Source organism: Macaca thibetana, chromosome Y (genome assembly GCF_024542745.1).
Source record: "Macaca thibetana thibetana isolate TM-01 chromosome Y, ASM2454274v1, whole genome shotgun sequence".
NCBI lineage: Eukaryota > Metazoa > Chordata > Mammalia > Primates > Cercopithecidae > Macaca > Macaca thibetana.
This window is the reverse complement of record NC_065599.1, coordinates 12127115-12146227: the sequence shown is the minus strand read 5'-3', so window position 1 is coordinate 12146227 and position 19113 is coordinate 12127115. Positions and strand designations below refer to the sequence as shown.

At 53.9% G+C, this 19113-nt stretch overlaps 2 protein-coding genes and 1 long non-coding RNA gene across 5 annotated transcripts in view; 1 reads left to right on the top strand and 2 right to left on the bottom strand.

Annotated features, from left to right (window-relative positions):
- Positions 1-2265, top strand: part of LOC126947149 (uncharacterized) — a 21473-nt gene extending 19208 nt beyond the window's left edge. Inside the window, exon 4 of the long non-coding RNA XR_007722941.1 lies at positions 1915-2265. This is a non-coding gene — a long non-coding RNA (uncharacterized LOC126947149). The remainder of the gene's footprint in view (positions 1-1914) is intronic.
- LOC126947143 (ADP/ATP translocase 3) overlaps positions 1-13279 on the bottom strand; it is a 54947-nt gene extending 41668 nt beyond the window's left edge. The window contains exon 1 of one of the 2 annotated variants that reach the window (XM_050777789.1): positions 13270-13279. The gene's annotated coding sequence lies outside the window, so the exon portion shown is untranslated. Of the gene's footprint in view, positions 1-553; positions 564-13269 lie in introns of those variants that run through there. The other variant, XM_050777785.1, reaches the window with a different exon arrangement.
- The window catches only part of LOC126947136 (probable bifunctional dTTP/UTP pyrophosphatase/methyltransferase protein), a 49463-nt gene that overhangs the window by 20339 nt on the left and 10011 nt on the right, over positions 1-19113 (bottom strand). The window contains exons 3-8 of one of the 2 annotated variants that reach the window (XM_050777756.1): positions 16851-16898; positions 12252-12316; positions 7351-7412; positions 6586-6694; positions 2537-2924; positions 532-694 (exon numbers count right to left, since the gene is read on the bottom strand). In XM_050777756.1, coding sequence (XP_050633713.1) covers positions 532-694; positions 2537-2924; positions 6586-6694; positions 7351-7412; positions 12252-12316; positions 16851-16898 — 835 coding nt within the window. Of the gene's footprint in view, positions 1-531; positions 695-2536; positions 2925-6585; positions 6695-7350; positions 7413-12251; positions 12317-16398; positions 16814-16850; positions 16899-19113 lie in introns of those variants that run through there. The other variant, XM_050777758.1, reaches the window with a different exon arrangement.

Sequence of the window (19113 nt, the reverse complement as noted above, 5' to 3'; positions counted from 1 at the left end):
CATTGATCGATCCATCTGTCCATCCATCCATTCATCCTTCCTCCCATCCATCTATCCACCTACCATCCATCCATCCATTTATGTATCTATCAATTCTTCCCATCACCTATGTATCTATCATCTCTGTATCGTCAATCTATATCAAGGTATCTATGCATTTATCATCTATCTATGTATCTGTCTACCCATCCACCCACCTTATCTGTCCATAAACATCAATCAGCAAGTAAATTAATGTCTGTGTGCACCCTACTGGGTTCTGTTTCTCAGGAGAACATGGACTGATACAGCCCCTTTGAGACTAGAGCCCATAAGGACGTCACACTTCTCCGGCGTGCTCGCGGCCACCACTGTTCCCCCTCTCTCATTCACCCTCTGCTTCTCCCCGTTCTCGGAAAAGCAGCGTTCCCGAGGGCAGAGGGATAGAAGGTCTGGCCCTCCTTCCTCGCTCTGCCCGGGCTCCAGCTCACTTTCCCTCAGTGACTTCTACCTGTAAAGATCGTCAGAGGAAAACCCGCTGGGTCCTGTCACCTTGCTGTGTCTTCTCCAGGAGCCCCATGGCAGCACAGACGTCCAGAAGCTTCTCCGTTCCACAGGCAGAGGCGTCCACTTTGCTGGCAATATCTGGCGCCTTCTGGGGTGCTTCACGTTTTAACCAATCGAACACCTTCAGCTTGCAAGCAGTGAGCAGGGCCTGTTAAAAAACAAGTGCAGAGAGACCCATGAAGTCACTTGCCGAGTACTTTTGACTCCCGCAGACCCAAAAGACGCAGACCAATGTTGTCGAAAGTATTCGACGGGGCCACCGAGCCGCCTTTTACAGAGAACGCTGGGGATCTGGAGGATCAAGTCTCCAGCTGTAAAACAAGGCGTACACAAGGTAAAAGCACATCGATGAACATCATGCAGAAAAACCAGCCTGTGGGAGAAAAATCAACGTGCTGCAGATATGGGCTGAGTTCCAAACCCGTATGTTGCACCCCTAATACCCCCAGTCCCTCAGGTCAGGATGTGACGGTATGCACAGGCAGGGTTTGAAAGAAGTGATTCAGGTAAAATGAGGTCATTTGGGTGGAGCCTCATCCAATAGGACTGGGGTCCCTATAAGAAGAGATGAGGACACAGACACACACAGAGGGACGAGCCTGTGAGGACACAGGGAGAAGACGGCGTCTCCAAGCCCAGGAGAGAGGCCTCAGGAGGAACCAGCCCTGCCCACACCTGGATCTCAGACTTCCAGCCTCCAGGACGGTGGGAGAATCATGTCTGTTGTTTATAATCCATCCGGTGGTGATTTAATAATCATCACTCAGTAAATTAGAGACAGAGATGGAATGTGCCGTAACTACCTTTATTCCTTATTCACCTCATGTTCTCTCTCCTGGTGATGATGAATGACAGGAGGTGTCAGCCCGGTCTCCCTGTCTCCCCAAAACCTGCGCCCCTCCTGCACCTGACATCCCCACCTCTGCTTCCCAGAGGATGCCCTGTAAGGGACCCCTGGTGTTGGGAGGGCTGCATCCCTTCTCGGTCTGCTGTGCGCCGTGAGGGGACCCTGGGAGCCCAGACCTGCAGAACGGCTGAAAGACGGGGCCTGAGGCTGGGCGTGGTGGCTCACGTCTGTAATCCCAGCACTTTAGGAGGCCGAGGTGGATGGATCGGCTGACGTCAGGAGTTCGAGATCAGCCTGGCCAACATGGCGAAACCCTTCAGGAGGCTGAGGCAGGAGAATGGCGGGAACCCGGGAGGCGGAGCTTGCAGTGAGCCGAGATGGCGCCACCGCACTCCAGCCTGGACGACAGAGCCAGACTCCATCTCAAAAAAAAAAAAGAGTCTTTGCAGATGCAAGTAAGCTAGGGGACTTCAGATGAGTTGCAGTCAGTGGATTAGGGAGGCCTCAAAATCCGGTGACAGGTGTCCTTGTAAGAGACAGAAGAGGAGACACAGACACAGAGGAGAAGGCCACGTGGAGACGGAGGCAGAGACTGGAGTGATGCGGCCACAAGCCCAGGGACGCCTGGAGCCCCCGGGAGCTGGGAAAGGCAGGAAGGAGCCTCCCCTAGAACCCTAGAAGGAACGGAATATAATTATACCAGATGGAACAGCGGCCCCCAGAAAGATCTGTCCGCATCCTAAAGTCCAGGACCTGGAATGAGACCTGATTTGGAAATAGGGTCTTTGCAGATGTAATCAAGTTAAGGATCTTGACATGAGATCATCCTGGATCAGGGCCCTGAACCCAACAACAGGCCTTCTTCTAAGAGAGAGGAGGAGCAGAGGAGGACACAGACACAGAGGATGCGGGAGGGGCCACGTGGAGACGGAGGCAGAGACTGGAGTGATGCGGCCACAAGCCCAGGGATGCCTGGAGCCCCCAGGAGCTGGGAGAGGCAGGAAGGAGCCTCCCCTAGAACGTTCGGACAAAGCGTGGCCCTGAGAGAACTTGACCTCAGACTGCCAGCCTCCAGGACTGTTGATTCAAGCCGAGTGTGTGGGGTTATCGGTGAAAGCAACCTGAGGAGACAGACACAGGTACCTTTGATAGTTTAAAGCCGTCCAGCAGTTCCAGGAGGCGTGTGGGGAACGGGGGCAGGGTCGCCCGAGTCCTGTGGCACTCGGCCTCGGCCGTGGCCTGTCCGGCCGCTCCCACCTCGGCCTTCTCGTCGCGGCTGCCCGTCTCCCTCTGAGCAGGCTCCGAGCCGCCCCCCTCCACATCACTGAGGTCTTCGAAGGTGTCCACGGCCGGGATGGAGTCGTGCTGGACGGGCTGCCGCAGGTCCTCCGGGCGGGGTGGGTAGTAGAGCTCCACCAGCTGCTTGCAGAAGTGGTTCAGCGGGAAGCCCACGACGTTCAAAAAGTCCCCGTGCACAGACTCAACCAGCATCCCGCCCAGGGCCTGGATCCCATAGCCGCCAGCTTTGTCCCTGGGTGGGCAGGGGAAGGTTAAGAGGTGACGACGGGGAGAAAAGCTTCCGGGTCTAAAAATTTCAGGGCAAGGCCGGGCGCGGTGGCTCACGCCTGTCATCCCGGCACTTTGGGAGGCCGAGGCGGGTGGATCGCCTGAGGTCAGGAGTTCGAGACCAGCCTGGCCAACATGGTGAAACCCCGTCTACTGAAAATACAAAAATTACTAACACAGTGAAACCCCGTCTCTACTAAAAAATACAAAAAACTAGCCGGGCGAGGTGGCGGGCGCCTGTAGTCCCAGCTACTCAGGAGGCTGAGGCAGGAGAATGGCGTGAACCCGGGAGGCGGAGCTTGCAGTGAGCTGAGATCCGGCCACTGCACTCCAGCCCGGGCGGCAGAGCCAGACTCCGTCTCAAAAAAAAAAAAAAAACAAAAATTAGCCAGGCGTGGTGGCAGGTGCCTGTAGTCCCAGCTACTCGGGAGGCTGAGGCAGGAGAATCGTTTGAAACTGGAAGGCAGGGGTTGCAGTGAGCCAAGATCGTGCCATTGCACTCCAGCCTGGCTGACACAGCAAGACTCTGTCTCAAAAAAAAAAAAAAAAAAAAAAAAAATTTCATGTGTTAAATGGGATATTTTGACATACGTATACATGTAACATCATTAAATCAAGCCAATTATCCTATCCAGCACCTCATGTACTTATTTTGTGTGTGTGGGGAGAAGACTTGAGATCTAGTGTGCTGGCAATTTTCCAGTAAGACAGTGTTACTGAAAGCCACAGTCACCAGGCTGGAAAAAGCCTTGAAATTCTTCCTCCCGTCTCACTTAATTTTTTTTTTTTTTTAAAGACGGAGTCTCGCTCTGTCGCCCAGGCTGGAGTGCAGTGGTGTGATCTCGGCTCACAGCAACCTCCGCCTCCCGGGTTCAAGCGATTCTCCTGTCTCAGCCTCCAGAGTAGCTAGGATTACAGGCGCCCGCCACCACGCCCGGGTAATTTTTGTATTTTTTGTAGAGATGGGGTTTCGCCATGTTGGCCAGGCTGGTCTCAAACTCCTGACCTCAAGTGATCCACCCGCCTCGGCCTCCGAAAGTGCTGGGATGACAGGCGTGAGCCACCGCACCTGGCCCTGACTTATATCTTGTATTCTTTGACTAAGTGCAACTGTTTTATATTCCATATAAGTGAGATCCTGTGGTATCTTTCTCTGTCTGGCTTATTTCAGTTGACGTAGCATCCTCTAGGTTAAGATACGTATACGTTACGCAGACTCCATCTCGACAAAAACCAAAAACAAAATCGGGCCTGTGCGTTGGTGCGTGTGCCTGTGGTCCTAGCTACTCACGAGGCTGTGGTGGGAGGATTGCTTGAGCCCAGGAGTTCAAGACCAGCCTGGGCAACATAGTGAGACCCCATTGCTACAAAAAATTTTTTTTTTTTTTTTGAGACGGAGTCTGGCTCTGTCACCCAGGCTGGAGTGCAGTGGCGCGATCTCGGCTCACTGCAAGCTCCGCCTCCCGGGTTCCCGCCATTCTCCTGCCTCAGCCTCCCGAGTAGCTGGGACTACAGGCGCCCACCACCTCGCCCGGCTAGTTTTTTGTATTTTTTAGTAGAGACGGGGTTTCACCGTGTTAGCCAGGATGATCTCGATTTCCTGACCTCGTGATCCGCCCGTCTCGGCCTCCCAAAGTGCTGGGATTACAGGCTTGAGCCACTGCGCCTGGCCTGCTACAAAAAATTTTAAAAAATTAGCCAGGCGTGGTGGTATCCATCTGTAGACCCAGCCACTAGGGGGGCTGAGGTGAGAGGATCATTTTGACTGGAGAGGTTGAGGCTGCAGGGGCTATGACTTTGCCACTGCACTGCAGCCCAGGTGACAGTGAGACCCTGTCTCAAAAAAATAGATAAAATTATTTATATATATATAAACATATTTTATACAAATGTATTTATATACATAAATATATAAATATTTTATATACTTTTATAATATAAAAATATATTTAATATAATTATTTTTAATATAATCATATATTATATTATATATAATTATATATTATGTATACTATATATAATATTTATATATTATAATATTGTATCATATATAATTAATATGTATAATTACATATATTTAATATATAATTTATATGCATATAATCACACATAATTAATATATAATAGTATTTTTTTTTTTTTTTTTTTGAGACGGAGTCTCGCTCTGTCGCCCAGGCTGGAGTGTAGTGGCCGGATCTCAGCTCACTGCAAGCTCCGCCTCCCGGGTTCGGGCCATTCTCCTGTCTCAGCCTCCCGAGTAGCTGGGACTACAGGCGCCCGCCACCTCGCGCAGCTAGTTTTTTGTATTTTTTAGTAGAGACGGGGTTTCACCGTGTTAGCCAGGATGGTCTCGATCTCCTGACCTAGTGATCCACCCGTCTCGGCCTCCCAAAGTGCTGGGATTACAGGCTTGAGCCACCGTGCCTGGCCTAATTAATATATAGTATTATGTAATTAATATATATTAATATGTATAGTTACATCTATTCATATTTAATACATATATATTATCCATCATATCATAGATTCATATATATAATTCTATATTACATAAATATATATAATTATATTTTATTATAATATATAATCGATTATATATAACTATATATAACAGTCCCTATTATATAAACTATTTTAAGTGTTATATAATCTATAATATAACGTATTGTAACAATATCTATTATAATTATAATGGTGTATAACTACATTACATTAATATTAATTATGACAATCATTACTTAATATTAATTAAAATTAATCATTAAAAATTAACCATTAAATATCAATCGAAATTATGATTTATACTCTATAATAAAATATATTATATGTACATATTACAGTATAATATAATAGAATAGATTAGAAATATATAATATATAAACTATTTGCATAACGTATAATTATGTATAATTAATATATGTGTAATACATAAATTATATATAATTGTAAATATAATTCTATCACGTTACGTTATATAATGTATCATTATGTAGACACGATGTGTGATGTAGATGAGTTTAGCCCATATAGACGCAGATGGTGGATGATGAGTGAAGCCGACGGGTGCCGGCAGACCTCCCACGCTCACCATTCTTTGGCAGGGACGACCGTTAGAATCACCTCTTAGGGTGATTTTGGATCACACCGTTTCTCAGTGTTAGTTGTAGCCAGCATGCTGGGCATAGACCTCTGGGGTCTCCTCCTCCCACGGCATGAACTTCTCTACCCCTGCCCAGGGCCTCCCCCGTCCCCACCGCAGCCCTTGGCTCCCACCCGGCCCCTCTCTGTCCTGGGAGTCTGGTTCTCTGAGCCTCCATGGCTCAGTGTGGTCGTGAAGAAGGAACTGGGAAGGAAAAGTGCTGTCCTGAGTTCTGTGAGCCCCTGGAGCAAATGACCCAACCTGAGCAGGTGCCTGGACGAGCCCCCAGCGAACAGCGGGTGGCTCAGAAAAGTACAGGTGTGCCCAGGGATAATTGTGCTTCCCAGCCGGGCGGCTCTCCCTCTGCCACACGGCCTCAGGAACAGGGGCCTCCTTCTTTCCCAAAGGCCGAGTGGGACCCCGTGTGTGAGGGTGGCCAGAGGCTTCCACATGTGTCCCCCGTCCTCCCCCCGCCCCCGAGACTCACATGGGCTCCCCGCTGTGGATGTATTCCCAGAGCAGCTCCTCAGACAGCTCCGAGAACTTCACCGTCGTTTCCTCGTAGAATTCCGAGACCCTGGTGTGCAGCTGACGGTCTGCAAGGACAGAGCCCTGGGGGTGAGCCTGGACGCCGGCTTGTCACCTCCGTGCCCTGACAGTGGAAAGGCTGTGGAGGTGTGGACTTGAGTGTAGCGCACAGTTCAGATGTGGATGGTTCATGGGGGAAAGGGGTGCGTCTCAGACAAGAAAAGAGAGAAAGGGGCCGGGCGTGGTGGCTCAGGCCTGTAATCCCAGCCCTTTGGGAGGCTGAGGCAGGTGGATCACCTGAGGCCAGGAGTTCGAGACCAGCCTGGCCAACATGGTGAAACCCCGTCTCTACTAAAAATACAAAAATTAGCTGGCCGTGGTGATGGGCGCCTGTAATCCCAGCTACTGAGGCAGAAGAATCGCTTGAACCTGGGAGGCAGAGGTTGCAGTGAGCTGAGATTGTACCACTGCAGTCCAGCCTGTGGGCAACAGAGCGAGACTCTGTCTCAAAAAAAAAAAAAGAAAGAGAGACAAAGCACACGTTTTCCTTTCTCCTGCACACTTCCAAATCGGCTGACAACTTTCCCAGGCAGGCCATAAGCACAAACCCCTCTGGGGGTGGGGGTGGGTAACCGTCCCCCTCCCTCCAGCCCAGGGTCCTGAGAATGTCCCGGGTTCTTCTCTAGGCCTCTGGGGGGGACCCCGATCCCCGGGCCACGGTTACCGTTGCTGGAGCAGTGGACAATGGCGACGCCTGTGAACACGCTGTGCTCTTTCCCACTCAACCTGCAAGACACAACCGGTGACCGTGCTGTGAACCGTGGGAGCTACAAAGCGAGTCTCAAACCAGGGAGCCAGCGAGGTGTCCTTGGTCCTGGCTCCGTCCCCAGTCTCTGCTTCCCGATGGTCCTGCCGTGTGGTCTCCAGGGAAACCTTTACGGAGAGGCCAAGGAAGGCATCACAAATCCCACGAGCCGTGGCCCTGACGGGAGGCCCCAGGCCGGGCAGCCCTCAGCTGGGCCTATGGCGGGCAGGGAGGGGCGCGTCTCTCCCATGTCCTGGGATGGGAGTGAGATGCCAGGCTGTGGGCTCAGGTCCAGGACGCCCAGTGGGAAGGACAGGGCACTGCCAACTTCTCATGGCCCCAACAGTCTGCAGTGGGCGTGAGACACTCTGGGATCGGTGCTGCAGAATCCCAGACAAGGGTGAGCATGGAGGGATGGTGCCTGCTCCCTGCACAGCTCAGAGAGCACAGCTCACACACAGCTCAGAAAGCAGAGCTCAGACAGCACAGCTCACACAACACAGCTCACACAGCACAGCTCACACAGCACAGTTCACACACAGCTCAGAAAGCAGAGCTCAGACAGCACAGCTCACACAACACAGCTCACACAACACAGCTCACACACACAGCTCACACACAGCTCACACAGCACAGCTCAGACAACACAGCTCACACACACGCTCACACAGCACAGCTCACACAACACAGCTCACACAGCACAGCTCACACACACAGCTCACACACACAGCTCACACACAGCTCACACAGCACAGCTCAGACAACACAGCTCACACACACAGCTCACACAGCACAGCTCACACAACACAGCTCACACACACAGCTCACACACACAGCTCACACAGCACAGCTCACACACACAGCTCACACAGCACAGCTCACACACACGGCTCACACACACGGCTCACACAGCACAGCTCACACACACAGCTCACACACACAGCTCACACAACACAGCTCACACACACGGCTCACACAGCACACCTCACACACACAGCTCACACACACAGCTCACACAACACAGCTCACACACACAGCTCACACAACACAGCTCACACACACAGCTCACACACACAGCTCACACACACAGCTCACACAGCACAGCTCACACAGCACGGCTCACACAGCACGGCTCACACACACAGCTCACACAGCACAGCTCACACAACACAGCTCACACACACGGCTCACACAGCACAGCTCACACACACAGCTCACACACACAGCTCACACACACGGCTCACACAGCACGGCGCACACAGCACACCTCACACACACAGCTCACACAGCACACCTCACACAGCTCACACAACACAGCTCACACACACAGCGCACACACACAGCGCACACACACAGCTCACACAACACAGCTCACACACACAGCTCACACACACAGCTCACACAGCACAGCTCACACACACAGCTCACACACACAGCTCACACAACACGGCTCACACAGCACGGCTCACACAGCACAGCTCACACACACAGCTCACACAGCACGGCTCACACAGCACAGCTCACACACACGGCTCACACACACAGCTCACACACACAGCTCACACACACAGCTCACACAGCATGGCTCACACAGCACAGCTCACACACACAGCTCACACACACAGCTCACACACACAGCTCACACACACAGCTCACACAGCACGGCTCACACAGCACGGCTCACACACACGGCTCACACACACAGCTCACACACACAGCTCACACACACGGCTCACACAGCACGGCTCACACACACACACAGCTCACACAACACAGCTCACACAGCACGGCTCACACAGCACAGCTCACACACACAGCTCACACAGCACGGCTCACACAGCACAGCTCACACACACGGCTCACACACACAGCTCACACACACAGCTCACACACACAGCTCACACAGCATGGCTCACACAGCACGGCTCACACACACACGGCTCACACACACAGCTCACACACACAGCTCACACAGCACAGCTCACACAGCATGGCTCACACAGCACGGCTCACACACACGGCTCACACACACAGCTCACACACACAGCTCACACAACACAGCTCACACACACAGCTCACACACACAGCTCACACACACAGCTCTCACACACACAGCACAGCTCACACAACACGGCTCACACAGCACGGCTCACACAACACAGCTCACACACACAGCTCACACAGCACGGCTCACACACACAGCTCACACACACAGCTCACACAACACAGCTCACACAGCACGGCTCACACAGCACAGCTCACACACACAGCTCACACAGCACGGCTCACACAGCACAGCTCACACACACGGCTCACACAGCACACCTCACACACACAGCTCACACACACAGCTCACACAACACAGCTCACACAACACAGCTCACACACACAGCTCACACAGCACAGCTCACACAGCACGGCTCACACAGCACGGCTCACACACACAGCTCACACAGCACAGCTCACACAACACAGCTCACACAGCACAGCTCACACAACACAGCTCACACACACAGCTCACACACACGGCTCACACAGCACAGCTCACACACACAGCTCACACAACACAGCTCACACAGCACGGCTCACACAGCACAGCTCACACACACAGCTCACACAGCACGGCTCACACAGCACAGCTCACACACACGGCTCACACACACAGCTCACACACACGCGGCTCACACACACAGCTCACACACACACAGCTCACACACACAGCTCACACAGCACGGCTCACACACACGGCTCACACACACAGCTCACACACACAGCTCACACACACAGCTCACACAGCACGGCTCACACAGCACAGCTCACACACACGGCTCACACACACAGCTCACACACACACAGCTCACACACACAGCTCACACAGCACGGCTCACACAGCACAGCTCACACACACAGCTCACACACACACAGCTCACACACACAGCTCACACACACGGCTCACACACACAGCTCACACAGCACAGCTCACACACACAGCGCACACACACAGCTCACACACACAGCTCACACACACGGCTCACACAGCACGGCTCACACACACAGCTCACACAACACAGCTCACACACACGGCTCACACAGCACAGCTCACACACACAGCTCACACAGCACGGCTCACACAGCACAGCTCACACACACGGCTCACACACACAGCTCACACACACAGCTCACACACACAGCTCACACAGCATGGCTCACACAGCACGGCTCACACAGCACGGCTCACACACACAGCTCACACACACAGCTCACACACACAGCTCACACAGCACAGCTCACACAGCACAGCTCACACACACAGCTCACACAACACAGCTCACACACACAGCTCACACACACAGCTCACACACACAGCTCACACACACAGCTCACACAGCACGGCTCACACAGCACAGCTCACACACACGGCTCACACACACAGCTCACACACACAGCTCACACACACGGCTCACACAGCACGGCTCACACACACACACACTCACACAACACAGCTCACACAGCACGGCTCACACAGCACAGCTCACACACACAGCTCACACAGCACGGCTCACACAGCACAGCTCACACACACGGCTCACACACACAGCTCACACACACAGCTCACACACACAGCTCACACAGCACGGCTCACACAGCACAGCTCACACACACGGCTCACACACACAGCTCACACACACAGCTCACACACACGGCTCACACAGCACGGCTCACACACACAGCTCACACAACACAGCTCACACAGCACGGCTCACACAGCACGGCTCACACACACAGCTCACACAGCACGGCTCACACAGCACAGCTCACACACACGGCTCACACACACACAGCTCACACACACAGCTCACACACACAGCTCACACAGCACAGCTCACACAGCATGGCTCACACAGCACGGCTCACACACAGCTCACACACACAGCTCACACAGCACAGCTCACACACACAGCGCACACACACGGCTCACACACACGGCTCACACACACAGCTCACACACACAGCTCACACACACAGCTCACACACACAGCTCACACACACGGCTCACACAGCACAGCTCACACACACACGGCTCACACACACAGCTCACACACACAGCTCACACACACACGGCTCACACACACGGCTCACACACACAGCTCACACACACAGCTCACACAGCACAGCTCACACAGCACAGCTCACACACACAGCTCACACAGCACGGCTCACACAGCACAGCTCACACACACGGCTCACACACACAGCTCACACACACAGCTCACACACACAGCTCACACAGCACAGCTCACACAGCACGGCTCACACAGCACGGCTCACACACACAGCTCACACACACACGGCTCACACACACAGCTCACACACACAGCTCACACACACAGCTCACACAACACAGCTCACACACACAGCTCACACAGCACGGCTCACACACACGGCTCACACACACAGCTCACACAGCACAGCTCACACACACAGCGCACACACACGGCTCACACACACGGCTCACACACACAGCTCACACACACGGCTCACACACACAGCTCACACACACAGCTCACACACACAGCTCACACAGCACAGCTCACACACACAGCGCACACACACGGCTCACACACACGGCTCACACACACAGCTCACACACACAGCTCACACACACAGCTCACACACACAGCGCACACAGAGGAGCACAGACAGCACAGCTCCGACGGCAGAGCTGACACATCCACCCTGCTCCCCAGGACACCCGGCCGGATATGCCGGCTACTCTGGCCCAGAACCTGAGACAGCTCCGAGGCCAGCACGGTGCTCACCGGGACAGCATCCTGTAGGCGTCCTGCTTGTCCACCGGCTTCTCCAGAATCAGCCCCCCGACCGTCTGCGAGAGGAAGGGAACGCGGGGAGTGGGTCCCCGCCACCTGAGTCAGGCCCACGCAAGCCCCACGGGGCCATTGGCAGAACTCACTCGTTTTACGGAAATGAAGTGGACACGGCCCGAGAGTCACCGTATCATACAACTACCTGAACGGACCACGTTGCCTTACCGCGACCTGCCTGGTTCCAGAATGTTCTCTTCACCCCAGAAGGAGACCCTGGCCCCAGGAAGCTGTCCCGCCCCAGTGCCCCTCCCCAGATCCTCTTTCTTTCACTGTGCGTTTGCCCGTTGTGGACACGGCGTAGTGATGGAATCCTGCAAGCTGCGGTCCTCTGTGCCTGCTTTCCGTCACCAGGCGTGATGTCCTCAAGCTTCATTCATGTTCCTTGTTCCTTTCCTTTCCTTTCCTTTCCCTTCCCTTCCCTTCCCTTCCCCTCCCCTCCCCTTCCCTTCCCCTCCTCTTCCCCTTCCCTTCCCTTCCTCTTCCCCTTCCCTTCCCCTTCCCTTCCCCTTCCCCTCCCCTCCCCTCCGCTTCCCCTTCCCTTCCCCTCCCCCTTCCCTTCCCTTTCCCCTCCCCTCCCCCTCCCCTTCCCTTCCCCTTCCCCTTCCCTTCCCCTTCCCTTCCCCTTCCCCTTCCCCTTCCCTTCCCCTTCCCTTCCCTTTCCCCTCCCCTTCCCCTTCCCTTCCCTTCCCTTTCCCCTCCCCTCCCCTCCCCTTCCCTTCCCCTTCCCCTTCCCTTCCCCTTCCCTTCCCCTTCCCCTTCCCTTCCCCTTCCCTTCCCTTTCCCCTCCCCTTCCCCTTCCCCTTCCCTTCCCTTCTTCCCCTTCCCTTCCCCTCCCCCTCCCCTTCCCTTCCCTTCCCCTTCCCCTTCCCCTCCCCTTCCCCTTCCCTTCCCTTCCTCTTCCCCTTCCCTTCCCCCCCTTCCCCTCCCCTTCCCTTCCCCTTCCCCTCCCCTCCCCCCCCCCTTCCCTTCCCCCCCCTTCCCCTTCCCTTCCCTTCCTCTTCCCCTTCCCTTCCCCTTCCCTTCCCCTTCCCTTCCCCTTCCCTTCCCCTTCCCCTTCCCTTCCTCTTCCCTCCCCTTCCCTTCCCTTCCCCTTCCCTTCCCCTCCCCTTCCCTTCCCTTCCCCTTCCCCTCCCCTCCCCTTCCCCTTTCCTTCCCATTCCTCTTCCCCTTCCCTTCCCCTTCCCTTCCCCTTCCCTTCCCTTCTCCTTCCCCTCCCCTCCCCTTCCCCTTCCCCTCCCCTCCCCTTCCCCTTTCCTTCCCATTCCCCTTCCCCTTCCCCTTCCCTTCCCCTTCCCTTCCCCTTCCCCTTCCTTTCCCTTCCCTTCCCCTTTCCTTTCCTTTCCTTTCCTTTGAGATGGAGTCTCACTCTTTTGCCCAGGCTGGAGTATAGTGGTGCAGTCTCAGCTCACTGCAACCTCCGCCTCCCAGGTTCAAGTGATTCTCCTGCCTCAGCCTCCCAAGTAGCTGGGATTACAGGTGCCCGCCACTACGTCCAGCTAATTTTCTTTTTTTTTAGAGACAGAGTCTCACTCTGTCGCCCAGGCTGGAGTGCAGTGGCCGGATCTCAGCTCACTGCAAGCTCCGCCTCCCGGGTTCCCGCCATTCTCCTGCCTCAGCCTCCCGAGTAGCTGAGACTACAGGCGCCGCCACCTCGCCCGGCTAGTTTTTAGTATTTTTTGGTAGAGACGGGGTTTCACCGGGTTAGCCAGGATGGTCTTGATCTCCTGACCTCGTGATCCGCCCGCCTCGGCCTCCCAAAGTGCTGGGATTACAGGCGTCAGACACCGCGCCCGGCCAGCCTCGTTCCTGTTCATGGCTGCATAGTATTCCACTGTGTGTGGATGGACCGTGTTGTAATTATCCATTTATCCACTGAAAGGCATGTGGGCTGTTCCTGGCTTTTAGCTGTTGTGAATGGTGCTGCTGTGAACATTTATGTAGAAGTTTTTTGTTGAAGACCTGTTTTGAATCCTTTTGGGTACATACTTAAGAGCAGATGTGTTAGTCTGCTCAGGTCACTATAGCAAAGTCCTTTAACCCGGGTGGCTTAAACTACAGAAATTGATCCTCCCACGGTCGTGGAGGCTGGAAGGGCGAGATCCAGGTGTGGGCAGGGCTGGTTCCTCCTGAGGCCTCTCTCCTGGGCTTGGAGACGCCGTCTTCTCTCTGTGTCCTCACAGGGTCGTCCCTCTGTGTGTGTCTGTGTCCTCATCTCCTCCTCTTATGAGATGTCTCAGTCCATTTCAGGCTGCTGTCACAGAATACCAGAGACTGGGTGGCTTAGAAACAAAAGACATAGGCCGGGCGCGGTGGCTCACAGCTGTAATCGCAGCACTTTGGGAGGCCGAGGCAGGAGTTTGAGACCATCCTGGCTAACACGGTGAAACCCCGTCTCTACTAAAAACACAAAAATTAGCCGGGTGTGGTGGCAGGTGCCTGTGGTCTCAGCTACTCGGGAGGCTGAGGCAGGAGATTTGCTTGAACCCGGGAGACGGAGGTTGCAGTGAGCCGAGATCCCACCACTGCACTCCAGCCTGGGCAACAGAGTGAGACTCTATCTCAAAAAAAAAAAATGGGTCTTTGCCGATGTCATTAAGATGCGGTTGGAAAGGATTAGGGTGGACACTTTATGGGTGGTGGTGTTATAAAAAGGGGAAAGTTTCAGCCGGGCGCGGTGGCTCACGCCTGTCATCCCAGCACTTTGAGAGTCCCAGGCAGGCGGATCACTTGAGGTCAGGAGTTTGAGACCAGCCTGGTCATGATGAAACCCGTCTCTACTAAAAATACAAAAATGAGCTGGGCGTGGTGGCGGGCGCCTGTAATCCCAGATACTCAGGAGGCTGAGCCAGGAGAATCGCTTGAACCCGGGAAGCAGAGGTTGCAGTGAGCCGAGATCACACCACTGCACTCCAGCCTGGGGGACAGAGTGAGATTCTGTCTCAAAAAAAAAAAAAAAAGGCCGGGTGCGGTGGCTCAAGCCTGTAGTCCCAGCACTTTGGGAGGCCGAGACGGGCGGATCACGAGGTCAGGAGATCGAGACCATCCTGGCTAACACGGTGAAACCCCGTCTCTACTAAAAAATACAAAAAACTAGCCGGGCGAGGTGGCGGGCGCCTGTAGTCCCAGCTACTCGGGAGGCTGAGGCAGGAGAATGGCGTAAACCCGGGAGGCGGAGCTTGCAGTGAGCTGAGACCCGGCCACTGCACTCCAGCCTGGGGGACAGAGTGAGATTCTGTCTCAAAAAAAAAAAAAAAGAGGAATGGGTCTTTGCCGATGTAATTAAGATGCGGTTGGACAGGATTAGGGCGGGCACTTTATGAGAGGTGTCGTCATAAGAAGAGGAAAATGTCGGCCGGGCACGGTGGCTCATGCCTATAATCCCAGCACTCTGGGAGGCCGAGGCGGGTGGATCACCTGAGCTCAGGAGTTCGAGACCAGCCTGGCCAACGTGGTGAAACCCCGTCTCTACTAAATATACAAAAATTAGCCGGGCGAGGTGGCAGGTGCCTGTAGTCCCAGCTACTCGGGAGGCTGAGGCAGGAGAATCGCTTGAACCCGGGAGGCGGAGCTTGCAGTGAGCTGAGATCATGCCACTGTGCTCCAGCCTGGGTGACACAGTGAGACTCCGTCTCAAAACCAGAAAAAGAAGAGGAAAATATGGACACTGACACCCAGAGGGGAGAAGGCCACATGGAGATGGAGGCACCGATAGGAACCACGGGACCCATGAGCCAAAGGATACAAGGAGCTGCCGGCAGCCACGAGGAGCTGGAGACGGACCAAGACCAACGTCTCCTCAGTACGTCTGGAAGGAACGAATCCTACAGACACCTTGATTTGTGGCTTCTGGCCTCCAGAACTGTGTACCTTCCTGTGCCTTTTTGTTTTTTTTTTTGGCGGAGTCTTGCTCTTGTCACACAGGCTGCAGAGCAGTGGCGTGATCTCGGCTCACTGCACCCCCCGCCTCCCGGATTGAAGTGATTCTCCTGCCTCAGCCTCCCGAGCGGCTGGGACCACAGGCGCCCGCCACCAAGCCTGGTTAATTTTTTTTTCTATTTTTTTAGTAGAGACGGGGTCTCACCGTGTTAGCCAGGATGGTCTCCATCTCCTGACCTCGTGATCCGCCCGTCTCGGCCTCCCAAAGTGCTGGGATGACAGGCGTGATCATTTTTGTGTTTTTGGTAGAGATGGGGCTTTACCATGTTGGCCAGGCTGATCTCGAAGTCCTGACGTCAGGTGATCCGCCCGCCTCGGCCTCCCAAAGTGCTGGGATGACAGGGGCGAGCGACGGCGCCCGGCCCCTTCCTGTGCCTTTAGGCCCCTTATCTGGTGGCGGTTTGTGATGGAAGTTTCCGGAAGCGAGTCCACCCCTTTCCTCCACAGGCCAGGGTGCTCATACCCAGGAGGCGCTGCTGGCCCCTGGCAAAGGACTGCTGTCTTCAAGGGAACCCGGAACGTCCGGAACAGGCAGAGTCACCCAGCACGTGAAAACCAAGTCGGACGTTAGAAAGGAGGGACCCTGGCCTCACTCACCACGATCGTGTCGGCCCCGATGACCACGTCGGGCGTCCGCAGGTCCTTCTGCAAGAAAGCAAGATTCCGGTTTAGTGGTGACATGCCGTGGGTCTCACAGAGGAGTGTCCACCCCGTTGGTACGGGCGTGAAACAGCAGCACAGGGTGCAAAGCCAGGCCCACTTTGGAAGTTCAGGCTGGGGACGCTCCAAGTCATGAGCAAGGACACGAGTGGGTGTCCCAGCTGGTCCCCCTGTAGGGACTGGAACGTGGGTGAGGCCGGGGCCCCAGGGGCTGCAGGATCAGGGGTCCGGCACTCACAGAGCGTCTCACGGGCACCACGGGAAACACGATGCCTGTTGCGTAAGTTTTTGTTCTTCCAGGTTCTACTTGAGGTTGATCCAGGGGCCCCAAGTTGCCCAGAATTAAGGCCAAAAGACTTTTGACCTGTTCGATGTAATTTCAGAAAAAGGTACTTAGGGCCGGGCGCGGTGGCTCACGCCTGTCATCCCAGCACTTTGGGAGGCTGAGGCGGGTGCATCGCCTGAGGTCAGGAGTTCGAGACCAGCCTGGCCAACACGGTGAAACCCCGTCTCTAAGAAAAATACAAATTTATCAGTCGGGCACCTGTAATCTCAGCTACTCAGAGCCTGAGGCAGAAGAATCTCTGGAACCCAGGAAGTGGAGGTTGCAGTGAGCCGAGATCGCACCGCTGCACTCCAGCCTGGGTGACAGAGCGAGACTCCGTCCCCAACAACAACAACAAAAAAGGCAAGAAAGAAAAAGAAAAAGGTACTTAGGGTGATAAAACAAATCCAGGTTGGAAATTCAGCCGCAGAGCAGCCGGCAGTCACAGGACATCTGAGTGCAGCTTTGACCTTCGTCGCCCCCAGCCCTGGCCTCCCTAAGCTCTGCACTGCCAAAAGCCACAATCAATATTCCTGTCTTCATAGCACTACTCACAACAGCATTCCCTCTAATGGCTTTCTTCCTTTCCTTTTCTCTCTCCTTCCTTCCTTCCCTCCTTCCTTCCTTCCTTCCTTTAATGTCTTCCTTCCTTCCTTCCATCCTTCCTTCCTTTAATGTCTTTCTCCTTCCTTCCTTTAATGTCTTTCTTCCTTCCTTCCTTTCTTCCTTCCATCCTTCCTTCCTTCCTTTAATGTCTTCCTTCCCTTCTTTCTTTCCTTCCTTTAATGTCTTCCTTCCCTTCCTTCCTTCCTTTAATGTCTTCCTCCCCTCCTTCCTTCCTTCCTTTAATGTCTTCCTCCCCTCCTTCCTTTAATGTCTTTCTTCCCTTCCTTCCTTCCTTTAATGTCTTCCTCCCCTCCTTCCTTCCTTCCTTCCTTTAATGTCTTCCTTCCCTTCCTTCCTTCCTTTAATGTCTTCCTCCCCTCCTTCCTTCCTTCCTTCCTTTAATGTCTTCCTTCCCTTCCTTCCTTCCTTTAATGTCTTCCTCCCCTCCTTCCTTCCTTCCTTCCTTTAATGTCTTCCTTCCCTTCCTTCCTTCCTTTAATATCTTCCTCCCCTCCTTCCTTCCTTCCTTTAATGTCTTTCTTCCCTTCCTTCCTTCCTTTAATGTCTTTCTTCCTTCCTTCCCTTCCTTCCTTTCTTTAATGTCTTTCTTCCTTCCTTCCTTCCCTCCCTCCCTCCCTCCTTCCTTCCTTCCTTCCTTCCTTCCTTCCTTCCTTCCTTCCCTCCATCCCTCCCTCCCTCCCTCCTTCCTTCCTTTCTTCCTTCCTTCCTTCCCTCCTTCCCTCCTTCCTTCCTTTGGAGACAGAGTCTCGCTCTGTCACCCAGGCTGGAGGGCAGTGGCGCCATCTCAGCTCACTACAAGCTCCGCCTCCCAGGTTCCCGCCATTCTCCTGCCTCAGCCTCCCGAGTAGCTGGGACTACAGGCACCTGCCACTACCTACAGGCACCCGCCACCAGGCCCAGCCAATTTTTGTATGTGTGTTTTTAGTAGAGACGGGGTTTCACCGTGTTAGCCAGGATGGTCTTGATCTCCTGACCTCGTGATCTGCCCGCCTCGGCCTCACAAAGTGCTGGGATTACAGGTGTGAGCCACCGCGCCCGGCCCTCTAATGTATCTCTTATTATTAAGTGCCATGGCGTATTGTATGGTAACACACATCAACAGGGGAGCTACATTTACTCTATATCCTAAATGATAGTATTACATTCTTTGTAACAGCAAGTTACAACATATAGTAATAGCTGCGTTAATTTTATACATTGTGACTCATATATTAATTGGAGTCATACATTATATAACATATAGTAATG